At 38.3% G+C, this 23,979-nt stretch overlaps 1 protein-coding gene across 1 annotated transcript in view; it reads right to left on the bottom strand.

The window, feature by feature from the left end:
* Pak5 (p21 (RAC1) activated kinase 5) overlaps positions 1-23,979 on the bottom strand; it is a 253,907-nt gene that overhangs the window by 81,215 nt on the left and 148,713 nt on the right. Inside the window, exon 3 of the mRNA XM_057780819.1 lies at positions 3,209-3,423. Coding sequence (XP_057636802.1) covers positions 3,209-3,412 — 204 coding nt within the window. The 5' untranslated portion in view covers positions 3,413-3,423. The remainder of the gene's footprint in view (positions 1-3,208; positions 3,424-23,979) is intronic.

Below are 23,979 nucleotides of genomic sequence, written 5' to 3'. Positions count from 1 at the left end.
GTGACTGCATGCACAAGATTTAAGCAAGCTCAAGCCAGAAGGGATCCCATCAGGAAGGGACATCCCGCCCTTAACTGGCAATAGGTAGCTTCTAGGAGAGGGAGAACCAATTTTCTTTAAGGATATGACTCTTGGTAGCTCAATCACATTTCCAAACAGGCCCTAGATCCACAGGTATTTGAAAAAGACTAATGAGACTCATGGATTTAAAAAAAAAAAAGAAAAGATGAAGGTGTGTGAGTATGGAGGTGGAATGGGTCTCGGAAGAGTTGTGGGGAGGCAAATGTGATCAAAATACAGTGTATAAGATTCTCAAACAATTAAAGCATACACACGCACACACACACACACGGGATCTTTGAAATTATGCTCTCTCTCTCTGTCTCTGTGTGTGTGTGTGTATATATATATATATATATATATATATATATATATACCACTCAGAGGTTATGAGCACTTGATACTCTTTTAGAAGACTTGAATTTATTTATTAAAGATTTCTGCCTCCTCCCCGCCCCCGCCTCCCATTTCTCTCCCCCAATCAAGTCCCCCTCCCTCATCAGCCCGAAGAGCAGTCAGGGTTCCCTGCCCTAGGGGAAGTCCAAGGACCTCCCACCTCCTTCCAAAGACCTGAATTTTTTTCATAGCACCCATGATGGATGTTTTGCAACTGCTTGTAACTTCAGTTCAGGGAAAATGACACCCTTCTAGCCTCCAAGGACACCTACATGCAAGTATGCACATATACAAATACTCTCTCACACAGGTCTACATAATTAAATAATGAAGTAAATCTCTAAAAGAAAATTCCTTGAAGTTCTTTGAAGAGGTTAAAATAGATAGGGGATTGTCTAAAAGGATATAAGCATTTACATAACTCTGAACTGTCAGGTTAGAGAAATTGTATTCAATTATAATAGAATATTATATTTAGTAATCTTTCTGGACTTGATGCTGACTCGACCACTAACAGTCAACTAGAGAAGACAAAAGTCTCTTTTTATGAACATATAGAACAATTAAAATAAGCAAAATGAGTACAGTATGAAGATCAAAGGGCAGCAATCACAGACTATCCCATTTGATATGAACATCAGATGATTGTTTTTTCTTTCTTTCTTTCTTTCTTTCTTTCTTTCTTTCTTTCTTTCTTTCTTTTCTTTCTTTCTTATTTATTAAAGATTTCTGCCTTCTCCCCTCCACTGCCTCCCATTTCCCTCCCCCTCCCCTAATCAAGTCCCCCTCCCTCGTCAGCCCGAAGAGCAATCAGATGATTGTTCTTTTTGGTTTTAAGAACTCCCCAGATTTGTTTAGGATCCAAAAGACTTCTGTTTATGTGAGAATTAAAAACTATCTACTGTATAATATATTAAAAAACAAGAAATTATTTTAAACTTTGATTTTCACTACATCATCATCACCATTCTTCTTCTTCTTCTTCTTCTTCTTCTTCTTCTTCTTCTTCTTCTTCTTCTTCTTCTTCTTCTTCTTCTTCTTCTTCTTCTTCCTATTGCTTTTTTAAAGGTTAGAGTTTCTCCGTGTAACTCTGGCTGTCCTGGATCTCACTCTGTAAGCCACGGTGGCCTTGAATTTGGAGATCTGCCTGCCTCTGCCACCCAAGTGCTGGAATTAAAGGCACTTAATTATTGTTGGGTGCCCACAACCCAAATAAGAAGCTTATAAAGCTAAAGAGTATAAAGTTCAGGGTCCTTTAGGCGCCAACGATGGCAGCATGGCACATGTTACTTTCTGGAAAAGCCTCCTGTATCCTCCGTAAGTAACAAAAGTGACAAATGACTCTCCATTACTATGAGAATAGTTTGACAACCTAAGGTTATCAGACTGCACTATGAAAATCAAGTACTCATATTTCATGATAATTTTATTTACTATAGCAATATTTCATAGCCTGCTTCTCTAGAAAAATAAGTAAGCTATAAAACTTACAATTTAAACTAAATTCAAGTACTTTGTATGAATCAGATTTTTTTTATCTCAATCTTAAGTAAAAAAAGGAAATTCAAGGATTGTTATATAGTGTGACATCATGATAGTTATATAAAATTTAAATATATCAAAATATTTAGAATTTTTGCTATTATACTAATTCACAATTAAAAAGAAATAGAAATGAGACATTAAGGCGTGTTGATGGCTCCAGCGAGGTGGAAGGTGTGATGACTTTTATTTGTGTTTCTGCATTTTGTTCTATCAGAATGATTTCTGGGCTGTAACAAAGGGAAAGGATCGACATTCTTTGTTAAAAACCTACCAGCTGGGCAGTCAACGAAGACTGATGAGAAGCCAAGGACAATGGCACTAGGTTTCAATCCTAATACATGAACTGGCTTTGTGGGAGCTTAGCCTGTTTAGAAGCTCACCTTCCTGGACGTAGATAGAAGACCTTCGTCTTCCCGCAGGGCAGAGAATTTGGACTGCTCTTCAGTATCGAGAGGGAGGGGGAATGGTGTGGGGGGAGGAGAAGAGGAGTGGGGATAGGGGGAGGGGAGTGGGGGGAGGGGGCAATATTTGGGAGGAGGGGAGGGAAATGGGAAACGGGGAGCAGGTGGAAATTTTAATTAAAAAAAGAATAAAATAAAAAAAAAAATAAAAAAAAAAAAAAAAAAAACAAAAAAAAAAAAAAAAAAAAAAAAAAAAAAAAAAACCTACCAGCTGCTGGCTCAGGTGAATTATAGACTATTTATGACTGAAATTATTTGCTAATATTTGAGTTAGTTCTTTCTTAGGCTGTGAAGGTAAATTTGAAGATACACATATTTATAATATAAATAATACATATGGATACATACATGTTAGTATATGCATATATTTATAAATATGATTTATTGCTATTGAAATCTGTTATCATTACATCTTTTATAATAGAAAGTATAACTACTTTGAGAGTAAATAGAGTACCACAGAAATCTGTCCTCCAGCAAAATAGTTGATTGGGGCTATTGTTGATATTATCAGAGGAAAGAAATATTATTGAAAGAAATAAAAATTCATTTTATAGTTTAATTTTATACCCGACTTTTATAATAATCAGTATCTGAAGACATTTCCTTTTTATGTGCTCCAAAATGAAGACTATTATGGCTAATATATGAGCATTTTAAAAAATTACACAGATTATAAAGAGGGTACACTAAATCAGACAAGATCATGGTTCAGAAGTCAACCTGAAGACAGAGTCCTTGCGTACCTTCATGGGAGCCAGCTGGATGGGTGTGATGCATGACGGATCCACCATGGGCTTCGGCCTGTTGGCCGTGTCTGCTAGCAGGCTGTGCCACTGCTGGGGAAGGCCAGTAAATTTTTGCTCCTGTGGGTCAAACCCAGTATGAACCCTGTGTTCGAAGTTGGATGGGCCAGATATTTCAATCTTTTTCTTTTTCTTCCCAAACATGATTTAAAAACCTGTGAAATACAAAAACAAAATAGGCAGCTTATTATATTTTGCCACCAGAAGATAAGACATTTTAAAAATGATTTAATTACATCATCTTAGTTATCTCTCACAATACTAATTTCAAAAGATAAAAGTTAGATTTTCAGACTGTATAGATTAGGCAATGTCATTCTAAATCTTTGTTCTTGTATTGAGTGATCCCTGTGGATTGCAGTTGCTTGTCCCATTGATATTGAATGTGGTCCATGTGACCTATACTAATTAATGATCTGGACAATAAACCAGTCTGGGGTGAGGGTATTTGAAGGATCTGTGTGCTCCGACCCCAACGTACTTGCCATGAAGTTTCCTTAGGTAGATTATACTTCCTAATCCTCAGTTTTAGAAGAGGAGATATATGAAGCAGAAATAGCCCAACCTGGAGCCGAGACCAGGCAATCCCAACAGAACCATTGTTAGGTCACAGCTGACAGTTGTACGGATGTAAAACATGAGGGTTATGTCTCCAACATGTTTGTCATATGAACATTACTGAAGCAAAAGATGACCAATTCTCAAGCAGAAGCACCTCTAAGTCTGGTAAAATGCAGTCAAAATCCAAAACACATATGTGACAAAAATCGCATATATATCAACATGACAAATGAGCTAATAATTAGTTTGCACATAAATCAATTATTATAGACAGAAATAAATATCAAATACTTAGAAAATCACCTGACCAAAGAAGGTCCTGTAAGCATTAACTTCAGTAAATGGTGACCCTGTGCTTCATGGTTCTGGTAGCCCGTGATGCCACCCAGCTTTGAATACTGGGTCATCATGACCCAGTGACAGGTGAGCGCCATAGTATAGGTGTGTGCTTTTTGACCGGGGGTACTTGTCTGTGAGAAGGATAAACAATGCCACTTTGGGAATCCTTCCACATATTGCTGTGGGTTTATAAAAGGTGGTAATAATATTTTTTTCTTAAACCATTTACTTTTTTTCTTAGGGAATCCTTACCTCACTGCATAACCATTCTGGCGGGATTGAAGATATTTGTGCCTCAGAAATCCCATCCTGGGAGAAGAAAAAGGCTGACACCTGGTGATGACCAGAGGGGAGTTTGTGATTTCACAAAGTGCTGAGAACATGTTGGACCACTTTGCAGGGGAGACTGGATAGCAGGACCACACCTTGGCCTGTATTTAAACCTGAGCCTTATACCAACCCTGGAAGGCAGACCTGGGGGGTCACTAGATCTCTCAGTTCTTCTTTCTAATTTGGCAATATAGACTAAATATTCTTTTTCTGCTTTTTCATCATTACTTGTTATTTTTATTGGTTTATTGGTGATGGGTACCTCAACCTGGTTTTAGTAGGATGCTGTTATGTTTCAAGCACTAACTCAGATAATTCCTGTGATGACAGCTCAGGAGGCCAGAGGTTTTTTTATTTTATTTTATTTATTTATTTTTATTACTATCGTCTCTCACTTTCTCCCTTTACCCAATTTTACTTTTCTTCTTCATTGATTAACCTCTCTCCCCTCTTGTCACTGTTTATTGTTGTATTTTAGGAAGTCTTTCTTCTGCCTTCCAGCTCTTTCAAGTCCCTACCTCATCTTCTGCTCATATAAGCATTCTGTTACAGACATCCAATTTTGCACAGTCTCAATGCCCTCTCATCTCTGAAAGTTTGGCTCTGAAATGTCCCCAAAGGCTCAAGTATTGAAAACTTGGTTCCCAGAGTGTGGTGCTATTGAGAGGTGATTAGCTCATGGCGGTGCTGAACAGGGTTGTTTGGAAATGGGAGCTGCTGGGTCATGCAAATCTTTGTTGGGCTTATTTTGACTCCGACCCTGGTCCTTGCTTCTTGGCACATATGAAGAAGTTGTGCTCTTTGCCATGTTTCTTCTCATTCCAGGTTCAGTGGTGTGGGACTTTGTAAGCAAGGACTGAACTCTTGCAACCCATGAGCCAAAATAAACCTTTCTTCTTTCAAAGGGATTTTCCCAGGTGTTTTATCACAGGAAAAAGATGTGAAGAACATAGAAAAGAAGCTAGCTATCCTTTATAGGTTCTATTTTAGAGTAATCTGGATATCAATAAAGATGGTAACCACTCAAATACTTTGCTGATTTTTTTGACCTTGAAAACATTTAAAAGAAATTGTTTATCTGGGTCTCATTTTCATGCCTGTAACAACACACTGGACAGGCTGAGGTAAAAAGAATACCCCAAATTTAAGGTTATTCTGGGCCATGTAGTAAGTTCTTGTCATTCTGATCTACAGAGTAAGACCATGTCAAAAAAAAAAAAAGTGAAACAAAAAATAAGAAAAGGAAATTCTTTAAACACTTGAATATATAATATACAACACACACATATGCACATACACTATGGGGGTTAATAAACACAGGTCTGATGATCTTAAAACTTGGGCAACTAAACCGGAAGTGTAAGAAAGTAAAGGGACCAGGAGAGAAAGTTTGTTGCAGGGACAGCAGAGCCTAAGGCCTCTCTCACACTGACTCTAGATGTTGATATATAATTTGCTGTCATCTGTATAACAAAAAATGATATAATGCAAGCATGTAACATGCTGAGCCATTGGTGCTTACCTTCCCAATACTCTCAGGACCTGAGGTCCACATAAGGAACAAAGCCACGTTATCCTATTGTAGCACATAGTCATTGTCATATTGACCAACCCTAGCTAATCCCCAGCAGCAGAGCTGCTTATTGGATCTGTAGCTCTTTGTATGGAAGAGACCATCAGTGGGAAATCTACCCAGATGAGCTGCACCCTCAGTTTCTGACCTATCAAATTAGGCCACAAATACTTTGGACAATTATTTTTGGAAGCCGATTGTTACATAGAGAAAAGATATAAGAAACACCTGTCATCTCCTGCCTAGCATCTTCCTGCATTCATCACTTTTCAATTTTTTGTTGGTCTGAAGTTTCAAACAGCAAAGTCTAATCTGGGCAGCTACATCAGCCATCACACAACTGCCTCAGTGCAAAAGATTCTTGATTGTGATGCCATGACCTGGGCAGTTGACTCTTTGGAGCATTTTTAGTTGAAGAAAATTACAAATTAGCGACTCTATAAACCACCTTTTGTCTTTATTTGCTGAACATAGAACACATCCAGAATATAATTTGAACATTCATTGGCTGAGTCAACTTGACATTTTAATAGATTTTCGCTTTCATAATTTTTAAAAAGAAAACGTCATTTGGGAAGAGTTTGTTTGCACATGTTCATACCTGAACAAGCAATGAAAATGCTAGAACAAATATTTTTAGAATTAGAGCAGAAATGTCTTGTTATTTCCTTTTTATTTGTGAATTTTTCCAGAGACCTCTATGCCGTTCAAGTGAGTGCATATAAAAAGAAAATATAAATAAATTAACAATGTACCAGGAATGGTGAAGAGCAAACCTGTGGCTAAATTAATTTAAGTCTGCAGTATTGTGTGATCCTATGCGCACAATATCGCATTTATTTATTAAATTAAATGTCATTAAATCACAGATCTGCTTGACTGGTAAGGTAAGTTTGAAAAGGAAACAGTTGTGCATGATAGCATATGCCTGATGTTTCAGCACTCAGGAAGGTGGATGGTCACAGGCTTGAAAACCTAGTGCTCTACATAGTGAGACCGTGTTTCAAAATCAACTAACCAACCAATCAACCATTAAAACAAATCAAGAAAAGACAAAATAAACCAACAATAACAGTAAAGAGCCACAGAATAAGAAATGCAAAAGGAAATTGAAAAAAAAATCAGTTCTAAATTCTAAAGCAGTATCTTAGTGAAATTCTCATTTTACTGAATCAGAAATAGAATCTTAGAGATGCATAGTGAACATCTCTCAGCACTACCCATTGCTGCTTTCATCCAGGTGAAAGATGGAGACGGTGTCCTGGTGTTCCTTAGTACCAGGCAACAGAGGGACATCCAGTACGAACATGAAAATATGTCTGGTGGGTGTATTTGTTACTTTTCTTGTTGATCTAGAAAAAACCCTGACAAAAGAAAGTTATGAAGGAAGGGTTTCTATTGGCTCCCAGTTCCAGACCACAGCATATCGTAGCAAGAAAACCATGACAGCAGCAGCTGCAGGCAGCTACTCCTTTTGTGTCTACAGTCAAAAAACAAAGAGAGTTGAACGCTGGTGCTTGGCTCATTGTTATTTTATTCAGTGTGGGACCCTCACTCATGGAATGGGGCTTTCATATCTAAGGTGGCTACTTCCATCTGAATTAACTCAGTCTGTGCTCCACAAGATTGGAAAATTTGAAGGAAATGGACAATTTTCTGGATAGGTACCACCTACTAAAATTAAATCAAGATCAGATAAACAATTTAAATAGATCTATAACCCATAAGAAAATAGAAGCAGTCTTTAGAAGTCTCCTAATCAAAAAAACCCAGGGCCAGATGATTTCAGCACAGAATTCTACCAGAATTTCAAAAAAGAGCTAATATCAATACTCCTAAAGTTGTTCCACACAATGGAAACAGAAGAAACATTGTCATACTCCTCTTATGAAGCTACAGTTACCCTAATACCCAAACCACACAAAGATGCAACAAAGTTGCACAAATACCCAATAAAATACTGGCAAACTGGATCTAAGAATACATCAAAAAATAATCATTCACCATGATCATGTAGGCTTCATCGCAGAGATGCACGGATGGTTCAACATATGAAAATTTGTTAATGTAATCCAGTATATGAACAAACTGAAAGAAAAAACTCCAAATAATCACCTCATTAGATTCTAAAAAAATCTTTCGACAGAACCGCTTCATGATAGAAACTCCCTTATAGACATGCCCAGAGGCTTGTTTTCATGGTGACTCCAAATCGCAGAAATTTCTTTGAGAACAGAGTTCTCTTTTCTAAAAGAGCTGACTCCAGATTTTCAGAAGGTACTGAAAGCATCCCTTTGAAAACAACACAATACTAATAACTATGAAGATCCACATATTCCTTGGTATGAGGCAAACTCAGGAACACATGTACTTGCTTTTGGTAATTCTGTTACGTACTAGCTTCCTTTTACAGGCATGTCACAAGGTTTACAAGTAACTTGATTTGTTTAAGTGATCTGGTTAAGAGGTGGCAAAATCAAGTCTTCCTCACTTCACACCTGCCTCTGAAGCATTGCGATTGACTAGTAGACTGCAAAGCACTGTATTGTCCTCTGTACTAAACTATGTTCACTTGAAATGACATTTGGGCAAAACTAACAATTATATATATATATATATGGTTCAAGCCTGGGATCCATAGGCAGAGGGAGAAGGACTCTCCCAGATACCACTAGACTTCTTGATTTGAGAGATGAAAAAACAACAAAATGCAGATCACATTGGAAGATAAAATGTTTTGAAAAATAAGGGAGTTTTTTTTTTTTAATAAAGGTTGTTCCAAAAAGAAAATAATCTTTGAAAAAGGCAAGAACTGAAATAGCCCCACCTGTGAGAATCATGGAACAAGTGGGCCTTTACTGACATGAACAAAATAGGGATAAAATATTTTAGGAAAGTAGGCGAGATTAACAGATTGAATAAGTTAAGTTCTTATGCCAATAGCAGAGAATTAAAGGATAGAAGTCCTTAAAAAGTATTATTTATAATCCAGATCTACTGTCTTAGTTATTTTATTGCTGTGAAGAGATACCATGATCACAGAAGCTCTTATAAAAGAAAACAATTTCAGAGATTTAGACCATTATTGTCATGGCAGGAAATAAGATTGCCTGCAGACAGACATGGTGCTGGAGAAGGAGCTGAGAGTTCTATATCTTGATCTGCAGGCAACAAAAGGGACTTGTGTCCACACTGGGTGTAGCTTGAGCATATGAGACCTCAAAGCCTTTCCTCACAGTGATGCACTTCCTCCATCAAGGCCACATCTATTCTAACAAGGCCATACCTCCTAATAGTACTAGCTCCAAGCATTCATACACTTAAGTTTATGGGGGCCATTCACAGGACAATATAATAGAGCACTCCTCTACTTCTTGATGGGAGGAGAGACACACAAGGCTGACCTAAAGAGTACTGGGTACAAGCACAGCGAAGGCAAATCTGTCTTTGAAGATAACAATCAAGGAAAAATTCATGCTTACTCATGCATGTGTATGATGGGATTTACAATTATGCAAAAATCTCAGGCGTGTGTATAATGGGATTTACATATGATTAAAATTAGAGAATCTATTGCCTACGAACGGGAAAATCATCTAAAGTTGTATATCAGCTCATATGTCAGTCAAGGCAAAGATCCATCCCATGGCTGCCCCTGGGAATTGACTCTTCTTTCTGTTTAGACATAAAAGAAAACCCAAGAAAGAACTTGAGTATCCTGAGTCATGTGCTTTCTGAGTCATGTGCTACACTTTTGATCTCATTGTTAGTAAGTTTATATTTCACTAACACTACTTTGTATCTTGTCCAGTTTATTATTTGAGATGCAAATGATCTGGGCCTTACATCATGGGATACCATGGAACTCCCTCTAACCCTTTAAAGTTGTGTGTGTGTGTGTGTGTGTGTGTGCAAAATCTTGAGAAAATGACCTGGTAAAACCTGAAGAAATGTCATGGTAAATCAGAAAGAACTACAAATTGTTCGAGAGTGGGTCAGTAATTCTTATATTTCGTATACTTTGTGAACTATGTATTTTTTGTTGAGGTATTTTAAAGTCAACTTAAAACTAATACTTAGGAATTTTATATTAGAGTATCGTAAAACCATTTAAAAATCTGTTCTTTGGTTTAATGTTTATGAAAACAAGATTGATCTTCATGGTTGCAAAGTAGACAGAGTTAACCAGCACTGCTCTGGATGGTTCTGAGTTGTCATGGACAGAGTTCAAAAGCTGCTGTCCTTGAGAACTGCATTGATTGAGAACTTGACCTCCTTGTTGGGTCCAGAGCATGGGTTCAGAGCTTGCTAGTAGTGTGGTATGTTCACATAAGATGCAACCGATCTAGTTCAGTGTCCCCCACCTCTTATGTGTATTACTCTATGACTATTTTAAACTCTTTTCAGTTGTTTGGTACCTGGATTCCTGACCCTAGAGTGAGATTTAAAGTTTGATGAGTGTAAAAAAGCAAGATGTTATTTTATGAAACTTTTTTCTTCATGAAATTATCTAAAAAAGCAAACATTAAAACAAATTTATTGAATAATACCATTTCTCCCCAGATACCCCGATTACTCACTGAATGCTTGCTGTATCATTGAGGTTGAAAACTGGAACTGTTTGCCCGAACCTCAACCCAAGTTCTTTAACACCTGCCAATTCTGCAACTCAGGGCAAACTACTTGTCTACATCTTAGAATGTGTGCTTTGAAAAATGAAATGACATAATAACCTCAGTTGGTTGCTGTCAGGCATCAAAAGAGACAGACAGGAGACTGGATCTGACCTAGATAGCTTTGTTTCTGACAAGCCTACAGAAACATTTTAAGATAACTATGGTAATGATGTCTGTACACAATGTTTAGGTACTAAATCTCAATGAACAGTATGTCTAAAAGCAATTAATATGGTCAACTCCATTTTACACACATTTTATATTAATAGCAATAAGAGTAGAGGGGGACAGATATGTACTAGGAATTCAGATATGCATGGAATGAAGTAGTTGTCTGATAAGAGCCGTATTACAGATGAGGCTGGGCAAGACAAGATAGGGAGAGATGAGCTCAAGCTATTAGACAATCTTTTGTTCATGTCCCCATCAGCATCTCAAAGAATATTGGCTGAGTAGAGTTGACCTTTAACTCTACCTCTGACAACTAATTAGTGATATGGTTTCAAGCCCTATGACTAAAGTGAGAAGCTAATGACAACAGTGGACCATTAAAATGTCTAACAACTTTCCAAAGGTCTTTAGTGTTAATTATCCCTTCCCTTATTTCTTTTTTTTACCCTCTCATCCTTGACCCAATCTAACCTTTCCTGTCTCATTAATCCCATTTAATCCTCCATGCAACTGCAATTTACACCTCCTTAAAAGCTTCCCCCAAAAAGGGAACTTACTAATTTTTGGATCTCTATAGGTTTCTCAAATGAAGTACACATTTATGAAGATTCAAAGTTAATATCCATAAGTGAGAGGAAACATGCAAAAATTTTATATATGTAGAAAAATAAAGTTTAAATAGCATTGTCTTATAATAGGGTGGCAATGCCCCTACTAGAAACCACAGACTAATAAATAAAGTCTAGTGCCAGGAATGGGTTACCTCTTCTGGAGTTGTTGATCAGTGAATTCCCATAGGCCTCCAAACACTGCAGGCTTGTTTGTCATGACTCTTGGTTATAGTTCTGCACTTGATGGGTAGACACTATTACTGAAGATACCACACATCTGAGTCATTGGATGTAGAAGAACAAAACTGGTACTAATCTGGAAGCTTCATCCCTACTGGATAGCCTTTAAAGTCCTGAAAGATGTTATGCATGCTAATGGAAGAAAAAGGCAGTCATCAACCTTACCCAGCTGTGTACTCTGGGAAATACATTAATTTCTAGCATGGCAAGACATGCCCCTGGTACTGTAGTCTCATAGACTTCAGGGGAGTAACCAACTACTTTATTCTTGTGGACCTGTCCCCATAAGCTTGAAAACCATAACTGGCACCATTATTGAGGCCAAGAACCTGTGTCTAGACAGTTATAGGCTCTGGAGGGAAATCTATTGCATTTTTTTCTGCTAAATGGACATAGTTTAAAACTGACTCCTACTTAATTATCTTTGTATCTGTAGATTAATGCACCTCTCATCCCTTACCAGAGAAACTTCTTTTTGAAGTAGGTGGTAATTAACACAGATACCTACAAGCTACACAGAAATGACTGGAGAATATTCAGTCATCAAGGTGACATCTATATCACACTTCTCCCAAAGCTCAGGGATCATAGAAAAAGAGAGAGGTGGAGAATTGTAAGAGTCAGCGGTGTTGGATGCCTGTAAGGGAATGTTATTTTCTGGAAAAAACAGGGCAGTTGCACATAGGAACTCAGAGCAGTTGTGATAGCCGGCACAAGATCTGCATAGGACAGAGCCAGCCAAAAATTCGAGTGTGAAAAGAGGGGGTGGGCACAATGCACGCTCACATGAGGAGCCATTGGCACTCGATGGCTGCTGGCAGAGAGGGAGCCAGGTTTCTTTAAGGGAGCCCTGGTAGGTTGACCACACTTTAGCGGATGGCCATGTAACCTAGAAGATAAGGATAGTACAAATTGGACATGTTAAGTTTTTGATTGTTTTTAAAGAAAAGAGCCGCAACAATAAGTAAATAGAGAAGGGGAGGTTAATCAGAGAAGAGTTGGAGGTGTAGGTGAATATGACATTTTATGAAGCTCTCAGAGAACCAATAAAAAAAATCTAGCCATACAGACACTAGATACATAGAAAAAAAATAAAGCACAAAATTTAAAAGGTGTGCCTTTAATGCATTTCTTTGGAGACAGTCATTTCTCACCAACTCTCCTCATCAAGAGAATTTTCTATTCTTAGTCTCATATCTATCGTGAAGAATGTGGTAAACGTAATAATGGGTATTTAAGTACTTTATAAAAATCTACCTGTGTCCAGATAAAGTGTGCTTAACAGCTTGGCCTGCCATTGGTGGAAGAAAAATGTTTGATTCAAAAAATGTGTGGCAGAGGGACAGGTGCCAACCACAGACCTCCTTGTAGTTATAGATTCAGCAGGGAATTAGAAACAAGAAAAAATATACACCCAGACTTTAGCTATTCTACTTTTAGGGAAAATTTAATATGGGATTCAGTGGTTTAAAAGCTGGTATGAGTTCATTTTATAATTTCTACGGAGAATGTGTCTACGTGCAGGCTGTTAGTAATACATTGGTGCTCTTCCTTACTTCCTTTCGTTTTAGGCTTTGGTGTATATAGAACAGGTCATAGAACATTTGCTATGCTTTCTAAATACTGCTCCAACGACAGAGAAAGAAAAACTGCTCAAATTCTGGCTGGGGAAAATAGTAATTCTTATATCTTATATCTATTACATAGCCTACACAGTCGCTTGGGATCCTGCCCTGTTTTCTTACTGCCGCTTCTCAGACTTGAGTCCTAATCCACCTAATACCCATCCTTTCACAGCTAGAGACCCTTTCTTCTTTGTGGATCCAACTTGTTTCCAAGTTCATTCTTTGGATGTGAACTCAGCCTTCACAGCCGACTCCTTGTATCTCACGTGTCCTTTTCTACTTCAGAGAACCTTTTTGACGTTTGCTCTGGTCCCAGATGGGGATCCTATTTGCTTATTCCTTCTCATTTAAGCTTTCTGAATCTCCCCCAGTTCTCTAATCGGCACACACAGTTGTGTTTAGCACATCCATTTGTCCAGTTCTACATCATGTACGTTCTCAACATTAAAGCACCTTTCAGGTTTAACTTAATCACTCTCACCAACTTTCATCCATCCGTATCATTTTCTCACTCTCCATGATCCAGGACTGACAAAAGGCATGCTTTGAGGAAAATTCATTTAAATTCCGATCATTTCCATACTGCCATAGTGATACCACAATATTGAGATGTGATTATCATATGTTTCAAAGCAGTATCAACATAGTAGACATCCAAAATATCTTTAGAATTATCTAGTCAGTGTTAGAATTGAAAGCTGCTATTTCACCATGGCCTTACTCTGAGTTTTTTTCCTCCTAACACTGAAGATCATAACTACGGAGATAGTCTAGAATTTTCTTCTGAGTTTCAGGTGGGTGTTTCTAGATCCCTTTTTGGATTCTTCCTATTTTTGGCACTCAGCATCTCCGACACTTAGCTCTTGGTCTTCCCACTGGCTCCATCTGTTCACTTTTTGTAGCTACTTCTTCTGATATACTGTGCATCAAATTTCTGAAACCAGCTCTGAAAACACACCCAGACTTTCCTTCTTCCTACTGTGCAATAAATAATCGCCAGCTTCAGTCTGCACATCTTTTAGAACCACCACTGTACTAGTCTCTTCTTGCTGCTGCAACACTTGAACACACTTCGCAGCTTAGTTGCTGTAACCTAACATCTCTGAATGTTAAAAGTTTGTTATGAATCTCACTGGGTGAAATCAAGGTTTTGGTAATGCCATGTTCCTTCATGGACACTTAAGGGATGAATCCATTTCTGCTCCATTTCAAGTGTTTAGAAGTGACTTGGTTTCTTTAGCTTTTGGGTCTTAATTCAATATTCAAAGACAGCAGTATTGAACATCTCTCTCACTGTCCTTCCACATTTAACACAACCCTCTTCTGTTCAACTCACTAATCTTGGGAGTTCTTGTGATTACACTGGACTTATTGGGATAATCTATATCATTATTATCTGGTTTCAGCATGTTAATCACAGCAATAGCAACTGAAATGCCCCTTTACAAGGGAACACCCCCCTTTGTGGAATGCCAGAAGCCTCAACTCCCATGCACAACATAGCCTATGACATAGGTGACAGGGGGTTTATTTCACCCACTATACCCTCCACTCTCTCCACACCACTCATGTTACCATCATTGCATGGGTTGCTACAAACCCATCTAGCTAAGTTTCTCTTCAAATCAACTTGTATCCTTCCACGGGATGACTCCATCTGCAGGGGAAGCAGTCTTTCTAAAATATAAATTTATGCCTCTTATAAACCTTTTCAGTTGATTTTCGTTGACCTATGAACAAACCAAACTCTTCTTTCAGCACATTTCTACCTCCAGAAATTCCTTCTTTCCTTCAGAAACCTTCATTATCTTAAAGCCTCCCCATCCCCCAGTTTCTGCATCCCGACCCAGTCCTTATCATATCATATCCACTCTCAAAAGAGTACCTCTTCTGTTTTTAGACCAATTGCTACTTCCTCAGAGAAGCCTCTTTTAAACTAAGAATACCACCTGTGTTCCTCTAAAGTAGTGGTTCTCAACCTGAATGTTGTCATCTTTTAATATGCTCCTCATGTTGTGGTGACTCCAACCATAAAATTATTTCCTTGATACTTCACAACTTTAATTTTGCTACTATTATGAGCCATAATGGAAATACTTTTTAGAGATAAAAGTTGGCCAAAAGGGTCATGACCCAAAGGTTGAGAACCATCGCTCTGTAGCAACTTGTATAGTTATTGTACTGCAGAAACATTGTTTCAAGTTACAAAAATAACCCACACGGTCTATGGATAGGATAAGCAATACACAAGCATGCAGAACAATTATTCAAAATCTGTCACTACACTATTCCTTCATAGCTCCCAGCCTGGACTATTTTTTGTTTATTTTTGCTGTCCCTGCTGACAAATTTTATTTGCATATGTAAATGTGATTGTACTATGTACACTATGTAGGGCTTGCTTGTGTGTTTTATTTAACTAAAATCTGGTAAATATTGTCTATTTTCTTATGCCAATAGACATATCACCAGTTCTTGTTTTATTAAATCTCTATGGTATTTTATGAAATGGAAGATACTGTAACCCATATATTGATTGTTTTATTAATATTTATGGTTTATTTTGCTCCAAAACTCAACATCCCAGTGGGACTTGGGCACAGACCAGTGTATATATATGCAAGCATTTCCTCTGACAAGCTCTGGAAACAGTGAGACAAGAAATGTGTTTAGCAGTTGGTAGGACCAACATCAGAAAGCGCACAGGCTGGGTTCTTCACACACAATGCTTTCTCTTCACAGGTGTGGGGGAACTGACAATCCATGATCGAAGAGTTAGCAGAGCCGATTTCTTCCAAGGCCTCTTTTCCTCGGTGTGTAGATGGCTGGCTTCCTTCTGCGCCGTCACCTCAGACTCCCTCTGCACATGCTAGTGTCCTAGTTTCCTTTTCTTAGAGGGACACCGGGCATCATGGATTATGACCAAGACTAATGGCCTCATTTAAAGCTGAGCATCATTTATAGACTTTGTTACTCAAACAGAGTCTCATGTTGAGCTTTTTGTGGCCAGGAATTCCTTAAATGTGAATTCTGGAAGGATACAAATCAGCCTATGATAGCACGTGGGTCATTGTTTTTCTAATGTTAGCAAATTGATTTTCAGGAAGCTTAGACAACTTTCATTTTTGGCAGAAAGTAAAGTGGGTCTTCACTGACAAGCCATTAATCTGTTTAGTTGATTCCATCTTGTCTGGCCCTGGCACAGGGCAGATGATCAATAAATATTTGTTCAATATTTACTACGGCAAAATATTTGTTATTTTGATGAAGTTAACCTGTACTTTAACTAGATTGGGTTATAACTTTTTTAAATGTTAATTTTAATTGGCAAATCATAATATACATTCATGCAGGATAATGTGATGTGTTGAAAAAATATATACACACACATAACTTGACAGGAATAAATCAGACTAGTTATCCATACCTCTTACCCTATATCTCTCATTTTTTTCATGGAAACATTTGAAATTTGATTTTGGTGATTTTGGAACATATAGTGAGTTAAAAAAAGTTTACTTTTGTCTTTGTGAAAGGGTCTTGCTGTATAGCCCAGGATGGCCTTTGCTATGTTTTAAAATATTAGCAATAACAATTTAGTATGTATTTTAGATTTTTATTGGATAGCATGATGGATCTGTTCAAAGAAAGTCTCATTGTAGCAATAGGTGATATGGTTATTTAAGAAGAGTAGGTTATGCTTAACCTTCATACATAAGAGAGTAAAGGACTTGAAAAATGTGAGACAGAAACTCTTTAGGCAAAAGGAACACCATGGATAAAAACCTATGAAAGAAAAGGATTTGGCTTGTTTATGAAACACAGGCGGACTGCGTAGACTAAGTAATACTAATTGAATGGAAAATGGAGTACCCTGCCATTTTGAACAAATGTCTGAAGAACGTCAGACTCTCCGGTGTTCTTTGCCATCTACTTCATTGACACTAATGTCTGTATATCTCCCATCTACTTCCTGAAGGTTATGTGGCGTAGCAGGTTCTTCTGTCTATGTGTTGTATTCATTGGTTGAATAAAGAAACTGCCTTGGTCTTTTGATAGGGCAGCACTTAGGTAGGCGGAGCAGACAGAACTAAATTCTGGGAGGAAGAAAGCAGAGTCAGAGAGAGCCATCATGGAGCTGGCAGGTCAGATATGCTGAATCTTTCCCGGTAAGCCACAACCTCGTAGTGAACACAGATTAGTAGAAATGGGTTGAATCAAGATGTGAGAGTTAGCCAATAAGAGGCTAGAGATAATGAGCCAAGCAGTTATTTATTTATTTATTTATTTATTTATTTATTTATTTATTTTGGATTTTTGAGACAGGGTTTCTCCATAGCTTTTTGGTTCCTGTCCTGGAACTAACTCTTCTAGACCAGGCTGGCCTCAAAGTCACAGAGATCTGCCTGCCTCTGCCTCCCAAGTGCTGGGATTAAAGGCGTGTGCCACCACTGCCCGGCCCAAGCAGTAATTTAATTAATACAATTTCTGTGTGGTTATTTCAGGTGTATGCTAGCCGGATGGTGGGGACCAAAAGCAGGCCCTCCGTTCATCAACAGTTATGGGAAGGAGAACTTTATACTGAAGATGTTTTCACAGTAAGTCAGTAGGTAGAATATTATTTCCTAAACATACAGTGGCCCACATTATAATTCTGGCAGTACCACTGTGAGTTGTTGACTTCACACTGAATGGAAAACTTGAGTAGTGTATCAGCCTTTGTTTCATGACAAATCACACCAAAACTCAGCAATTTCACATGATAGCCATGTATATATTGTGTATATGATGGGTTGACAGTTTTTCTGGGATTCTCAGGTGGCTCTCCTGTTTTTGGCGGTGCTTAAGCATACATTCAGTAGTTATGTGTTGAGTGGCCTGGAAAGTGATGGGCCTGGAAGAGCAGATAGATTCTCATTTGTAAGATATCATCAACTTGTTCTCACAGTGTGGCATAGCAATCACAGGGATTGGAAGTAAGGCCCTTTAGGACCTTGAATTGGCATTGAAATTGGTTCCATTAAATTCTAAATTCTATAACCAATGTATTCCCTAAATCTCACCAGACTCCAGATTCAGAGAATAAATAAATGAGTGCACTTCTTAAATGGAGGGATAACAAAAATACATTGTATAAAGTGGAGCTTTCAGAACCATGGTGCCAATATACAGCAATAAATGACACCCACTTTCTAGTGAATGTGTAACAGCTGGTTCTGGGCAGAAGGCAAGCATGTCTCCCTTATAACATCTGGCAATTTCTAGGGTGCAAACATTGTGTGGCTGATTTCAAGCTATCAGTGTAACACTGATGATCATGCCTTTCATGTTGAGCTAAAGAACCTTATATAACTTCATTTTGGCCTTTTAAGGATTGGTCACAGGGTCACAGAAACACTGGCCCAATTTTTCTTTTTTTCCAACTGTAGGTCATGTGCTTGTTCCATCTCCTGGTGAGACTAAGGCCCTGTAGGGACAATGTCAACGATTCTGTGATGTTTCTAAAAATAATTAGAACTGCTACCATTTTTCTAAAAGACTTCACAGCATTGAGTACTTGCTTGAAGTTATTGCAAGTTCAGCAAGCTGCCTACTCCTAAAACCTCTGATCGTCTATATTTAAAAAGCAGGTCATTTGGTATGAAAAACTTGTTGAAGATTTGACAAAATAAGAATGGATTTTACTCCTATGACTATAAAGAAAGGAGCTTCTTGAGTTAAATACTACAAAGTTGTAATTCAAGGTCAGAAAAAGAATTTTCAGCCTTTTCAAAAATATGAATTTCGGCATCTGCTTCCATCAGATGCTGGATGAAGGTTCTATGACAATCAAGGTGATTGTAGGGGAAAGCCAGTTCAGGAACCCTCTCCACTATTGCTTAGGGTCTTAGCTGGAGTCATCTTTGTGGACTCCTGGGAATTTGCCTAGTGCCAGGTTTCTTGCTAGCCTCATAATGGCTCCCTTGATTAGGATAACTCTTTCCTTGCTCTCCTTCTCTGTCCTTCCTCCATCTTGACCATCCTGTTTCCTCATGAGCACTGGACTGAGCTCCCAAAGTCTGGTAAAAGAGAGAGAGGGGAGCGATAATACGAGCAAAGGCGTCAATACCATGATGGGGATACCCATTGAAACAGCTGACCTGAGCTAATGGGAGCTCACTGACTCTGGAATAACAACAGGGGAACCAGCATAGGGCCAAAGTAGGTCTTTTGAATGTGGGTGACACTTGTATGGCTGGGGCAGTTTGTGGGACTACTGGCAGTGGGACCAGTATTTATCCCCATTGCTTGAACTGTTTTTTTTTTTTTTTTCTTTTCTCATTCTCTTTGGAGGGATACCTTGCTCAGCCTAGATAGAGTGGGGAGGGCCTTGGTCCTGCCTCAAAGCAATGTGCTAGACATTGTTGACTCTCCATGGCCCCATGGGAAGATGTACCCTCTCTGAGGAGTGAATAGGGGGTGGAGCAGGAAGAAAGGTAGTGGGAGTGGGAAGAGGGGAGGGAGTGGTAACTGGGATTAATATCTAAAATTTCAATTAAACAACAACAACAATAAACTCCAAAAATTGAATCATTGGAATATTTCACTGTGTATCCATTTAATTGGACAAATAGAAACTGTAGTTCTGATATGCTACCTGCAAAATTAAATTCCCATACATGGGAAACCATGCCATAGTGTGGAATTCTCATCTGGTCCCACTCTTCCTATATGCATCTCACAATGGAAAGGTGCAGTAAAAGGGAAGGGAAGGGTAGTATGACATGCGTACTCTAGTTCTGACCCTGCAACACTCACAGCCCATTTCTGTTTTAAAAACTTTATTTAATTTTTCAGATTTTCATTTAAAAACTGCCTTCTGAGACACTCAAACTTCAGAAGAACCCAGAATAATGCTGCAACAGGAGGACAGGGCAATAGAGTAGAAAATTTAAGCTGTATATTAAGAAGAGATGATATCTCCAAGACATTAATCTGGGAAATATTTCAAGGCAGTAGTAATAAATAATGGCGAGTTTGGAAGAAGAGATCCATATGAAGCAGTAGTAGCACTGGAAGACATGAATCCTACCTGTACCAGGTGGGTTCTGAAGACAGTAAGTGACATGAGGAACTCACTACCAAAAGACCAGTGAAAGATGAGGACAGAGATGGGACAGGAAGTCAGGTCACTGGAGGGAAGTTCTTCGGTCGTGGACCCCATATCAGCAGGGTTAATGTCACGGGGCAGCTCAAAATGGAAGCTTCCTTGTTGCCCGCAGTTTCATATATACCCTAGGATACTGTAACCCTTGAGAATAAGAGGAACTCTTGCATGCTCACTATGACTAGACAATACAAAAAAGTCACAAAACAATTTAAGAGTCATAGTGAGAGGAACCAGTTTTCTCTGAGACATTAGTGACAGAGGAGCATTCTCTCTTCCAGGGTTTCCTAGTTTCCAAACTCTGGAATAACTTAGGGAGACCACAATGAAACTATGCCAAGTGGATATCTGAAACCACAGTTAGTATAGAATCCTTTCATTTTAAGTGCCCTCCCCACCACCAACACATACACACTTTGATGTGGGAGTCCCCTCTGTGTGCTGTGATTACCATTAATGAATAAAGAAACTGCCTTAGCCTGTTGATAGGGAAGAACTTAGGTAGGCAGGGAGGACTGGAAAGCTGGGAGAAAGAAGGTCAGAGTCAGAGAAGCAATGGAGCCGCTGCCAGAGTCAGACATGCCGAAACTTTGCTGGTAGGCCATGACCTTGTGGTGATATACAGATTAATAGAAATAGGTTAAATTAAGATGTAAGAGTTAGCCAGTAAAAAGCTAGAGCTAATGGGCCAAACAGTGTTTTAATTAATACAGTTTCTATGTGATTTTTTGGTTATGGCCAGCCAGGACAAACAAGCAGCTTGCTCCATGCAACAACATTTACCACTTATAATCACTGAATCTTGTATACCTTGAGGCATACAAGAAAAACCTTTAGGGATTTCTTTTTCTTCCCTTTCAAATTTTATAAATGAAAGATTTGTTCTTACCATAGATTTGAGCACCTTTGGATTGTGATTAGTTTCCTTTATATTTTTACCTTTTCATCCAAAGGAAATATTATGACTTCTCTTTGGAGTATTTGAACTGACAAGATAGTACTCTTGTGTTTTGGGACCATTACAAAGTAAAATAGCATCATTTGGACACAAGTACGGCCATATTGCCAGTTAGCCTGATAACTGAAATGGATGCTGATTAGTGGATGGGCAGTACATACAGAGTAGTAGGCAAAGGGATGATTAGTACTCAGGTGGGATGGAGCAGAACTGTGCATAAAATTCAATCATCATGATATTCAGAATGGATATGGTTCAAAACTTGCAAACTACTTATTTCTGGAAATTTCCTTTTTTATATTTTATAACTGTTACTTATAACAGGTATCTAGAATTTCAGGTCAAATGGGGATCTACTATGATTTGGGGAACTCAGAAAAATATTGGCAGTGGTATAACCAAAATATTGGGCAGTAAGAGAAACTGAATTTCTAACTATGGTCACCGTTTGGTTTTCTCTAAGCTAACAGGTTGAAAGCCCTGATGCTCATTGTTAATTATGGGAGTAATTGTGTAGAACGATGATACTCTCAAGAAGGTACTTGAAACTGAATTTCACAAACTGCCTATATCTCACACAGCACCCTTTCCGCAATGTGGAACGCATTATAGAAACTGTGTCTGGCTATTTCTAGCTCCCATCACACTCAAATGTTTCTGTGAATGTGTTTGTATCAAAAGGTGATGTCGTTCACTTCCACAGCAGGGATTTTGCATTGATCTGATGTAGAAAAAGAAGTAGGGGGGACACAATAAAATGTCAGAGTACAAGAAGCCCGCATCTCTGAATTGTTGCATGGAAGAAACTCACCACTTAAAGCACTCTCACTGAACTCTGTACAAGCAAGGTTTGCAGGTCGATTGAGTAGAGCTAATACAAGTTTGAACTAATGAGACTGGAGGGAAACCCTGGAAGCCTAATACTCATACTAGATTTTTCTCCCTGATAGCATGTTGCTAGAAAATAGCATTAGCCTGACAGGAAAAGAAGCAGCAGCCTATTATTAGCATGCAATCAGCGTCCAAGGTCACTCAGTTGGGTGGTGACAGACCCAGGACTTTTTGTACAATGCCACTGACATTTAACATATGGTTTCTACGTTGTTTAGTAAGCCAAGAAATAAAGTGCACATATGAAGTGGAAGCAATGATGATTATTAGGCATCATGCAGATTTTCAGCAGTAACACACAAAAGAAGACTCAATGAAGTTGATAATAAAATTATTATATAATTTAGAAGATAAATTCTACCATGATATTTTACCCTATACCATTCTCCTTTAAATATACACGTTGCTGAATATCAAACCACTGCAATGACTAACTCCCCACTGGCTGGGACAGCAATGCCTCGCTTCACACAGCTTGGTTTTATTCTAGAAGCTGTATGTTCCTTGCAGAAACTCCTAGTGCAGCCAGCAGCTTCTTGGCTCTGATAAAATAACCTCAAGGAAAGAAATATTGCCAGAATAATAATTTGTAATTTCTGAATCTTAAAGCTGTGTCTGAAATGCATTTAATATGAAGTTTCTGGAAAGGTTAGGTAACCAGCATTTTCATTTTCATGTCTTTGTTATGCATAATAATATCTCCTTGAGGTTCAAATCTTTTGAAAAATCCCCAAATATATTTTTTCTTTCCGCCTTATTACTATCATTTAATTTTTGGAAGTTTCTAGAGAATGATGGGTTATAGGCATCTGTGAAGTGGAAAGGGTCTATTATACTACAACATTAGAATTTCAAAATATGAAAGCCAGAAAGGTTGTCCTTCCTTTGAAAATACAAGAAAGAATTAGACTTTGGAGGCCATATTCATCAGCCTTTCCTTAGTTCTCAAGTAAAGAAAGGGACCACTGATAGGGTCAACTCAAAGATTTACTCCTGCAGTAGAAGGCATGGGCTTCCTGAATGAAAAGAGCGTTTAAATTATTGCCAATTAGACCTACTTCTTTGTGTACTGATTTTCTTTGTTCAATTGTAAGGATCTCAAACTCTTTGGCACTGAACAACCAATTGGTGTTCTCTTGGAGTGGGCTATCTCTCCAGTTCCCAGATTAATTCAGTTGCTTGTTGTTCTTTTTGTAGGGTTGAGACCTTGTGGGCTTTTCCCCATGAAGGTTGGGATGTTCATTTGTGTCTTCCTTCTTCAGATCATGTTTGGGTGGCTATGATAGTGATATTTTACAGGAGTAACTGCTGGTGTTACTAGGAGACACAATATCACAGCAAACCTCTGGCTCTTACACTCTTTCCAGTCTCTCTACTACAGTGTTCTGAGTCTTAGGTATGGGGGTTTTGTAGATATGCTCATTAGACTGGGTTCAGCCATGAAAACATACATAAAAGTAACAATATATTGACTCAACAGGTTATATTTGGGAATATTTTGATATATATATATATATATATATAATAAAAAAGATGAAGGAGAATATGGAAGAACAAATGGGAAGGTTTGAAGGTTGGAAATGGGAGAA

The sequence above is a fragment of the Chionomys nivalis genome, chromosome 9, assembly GCF_950005125.1.
Source record: "Chionomys nivalis chromosome 9, mChiNiv1.1, whole genome shotgun sequence".
Taxonomy (NCBI): domain Eukaryota; kingdom Metazoa; phylum Chordata; class Mammalia; order Rodentia; family Cricetidae; genus Chionomys; species Chionomys nivalis.
Note: the sequence above shows the minus strand (reverse complement) of the source record. Positions and strands in the feature narration are given on the sequence as shown.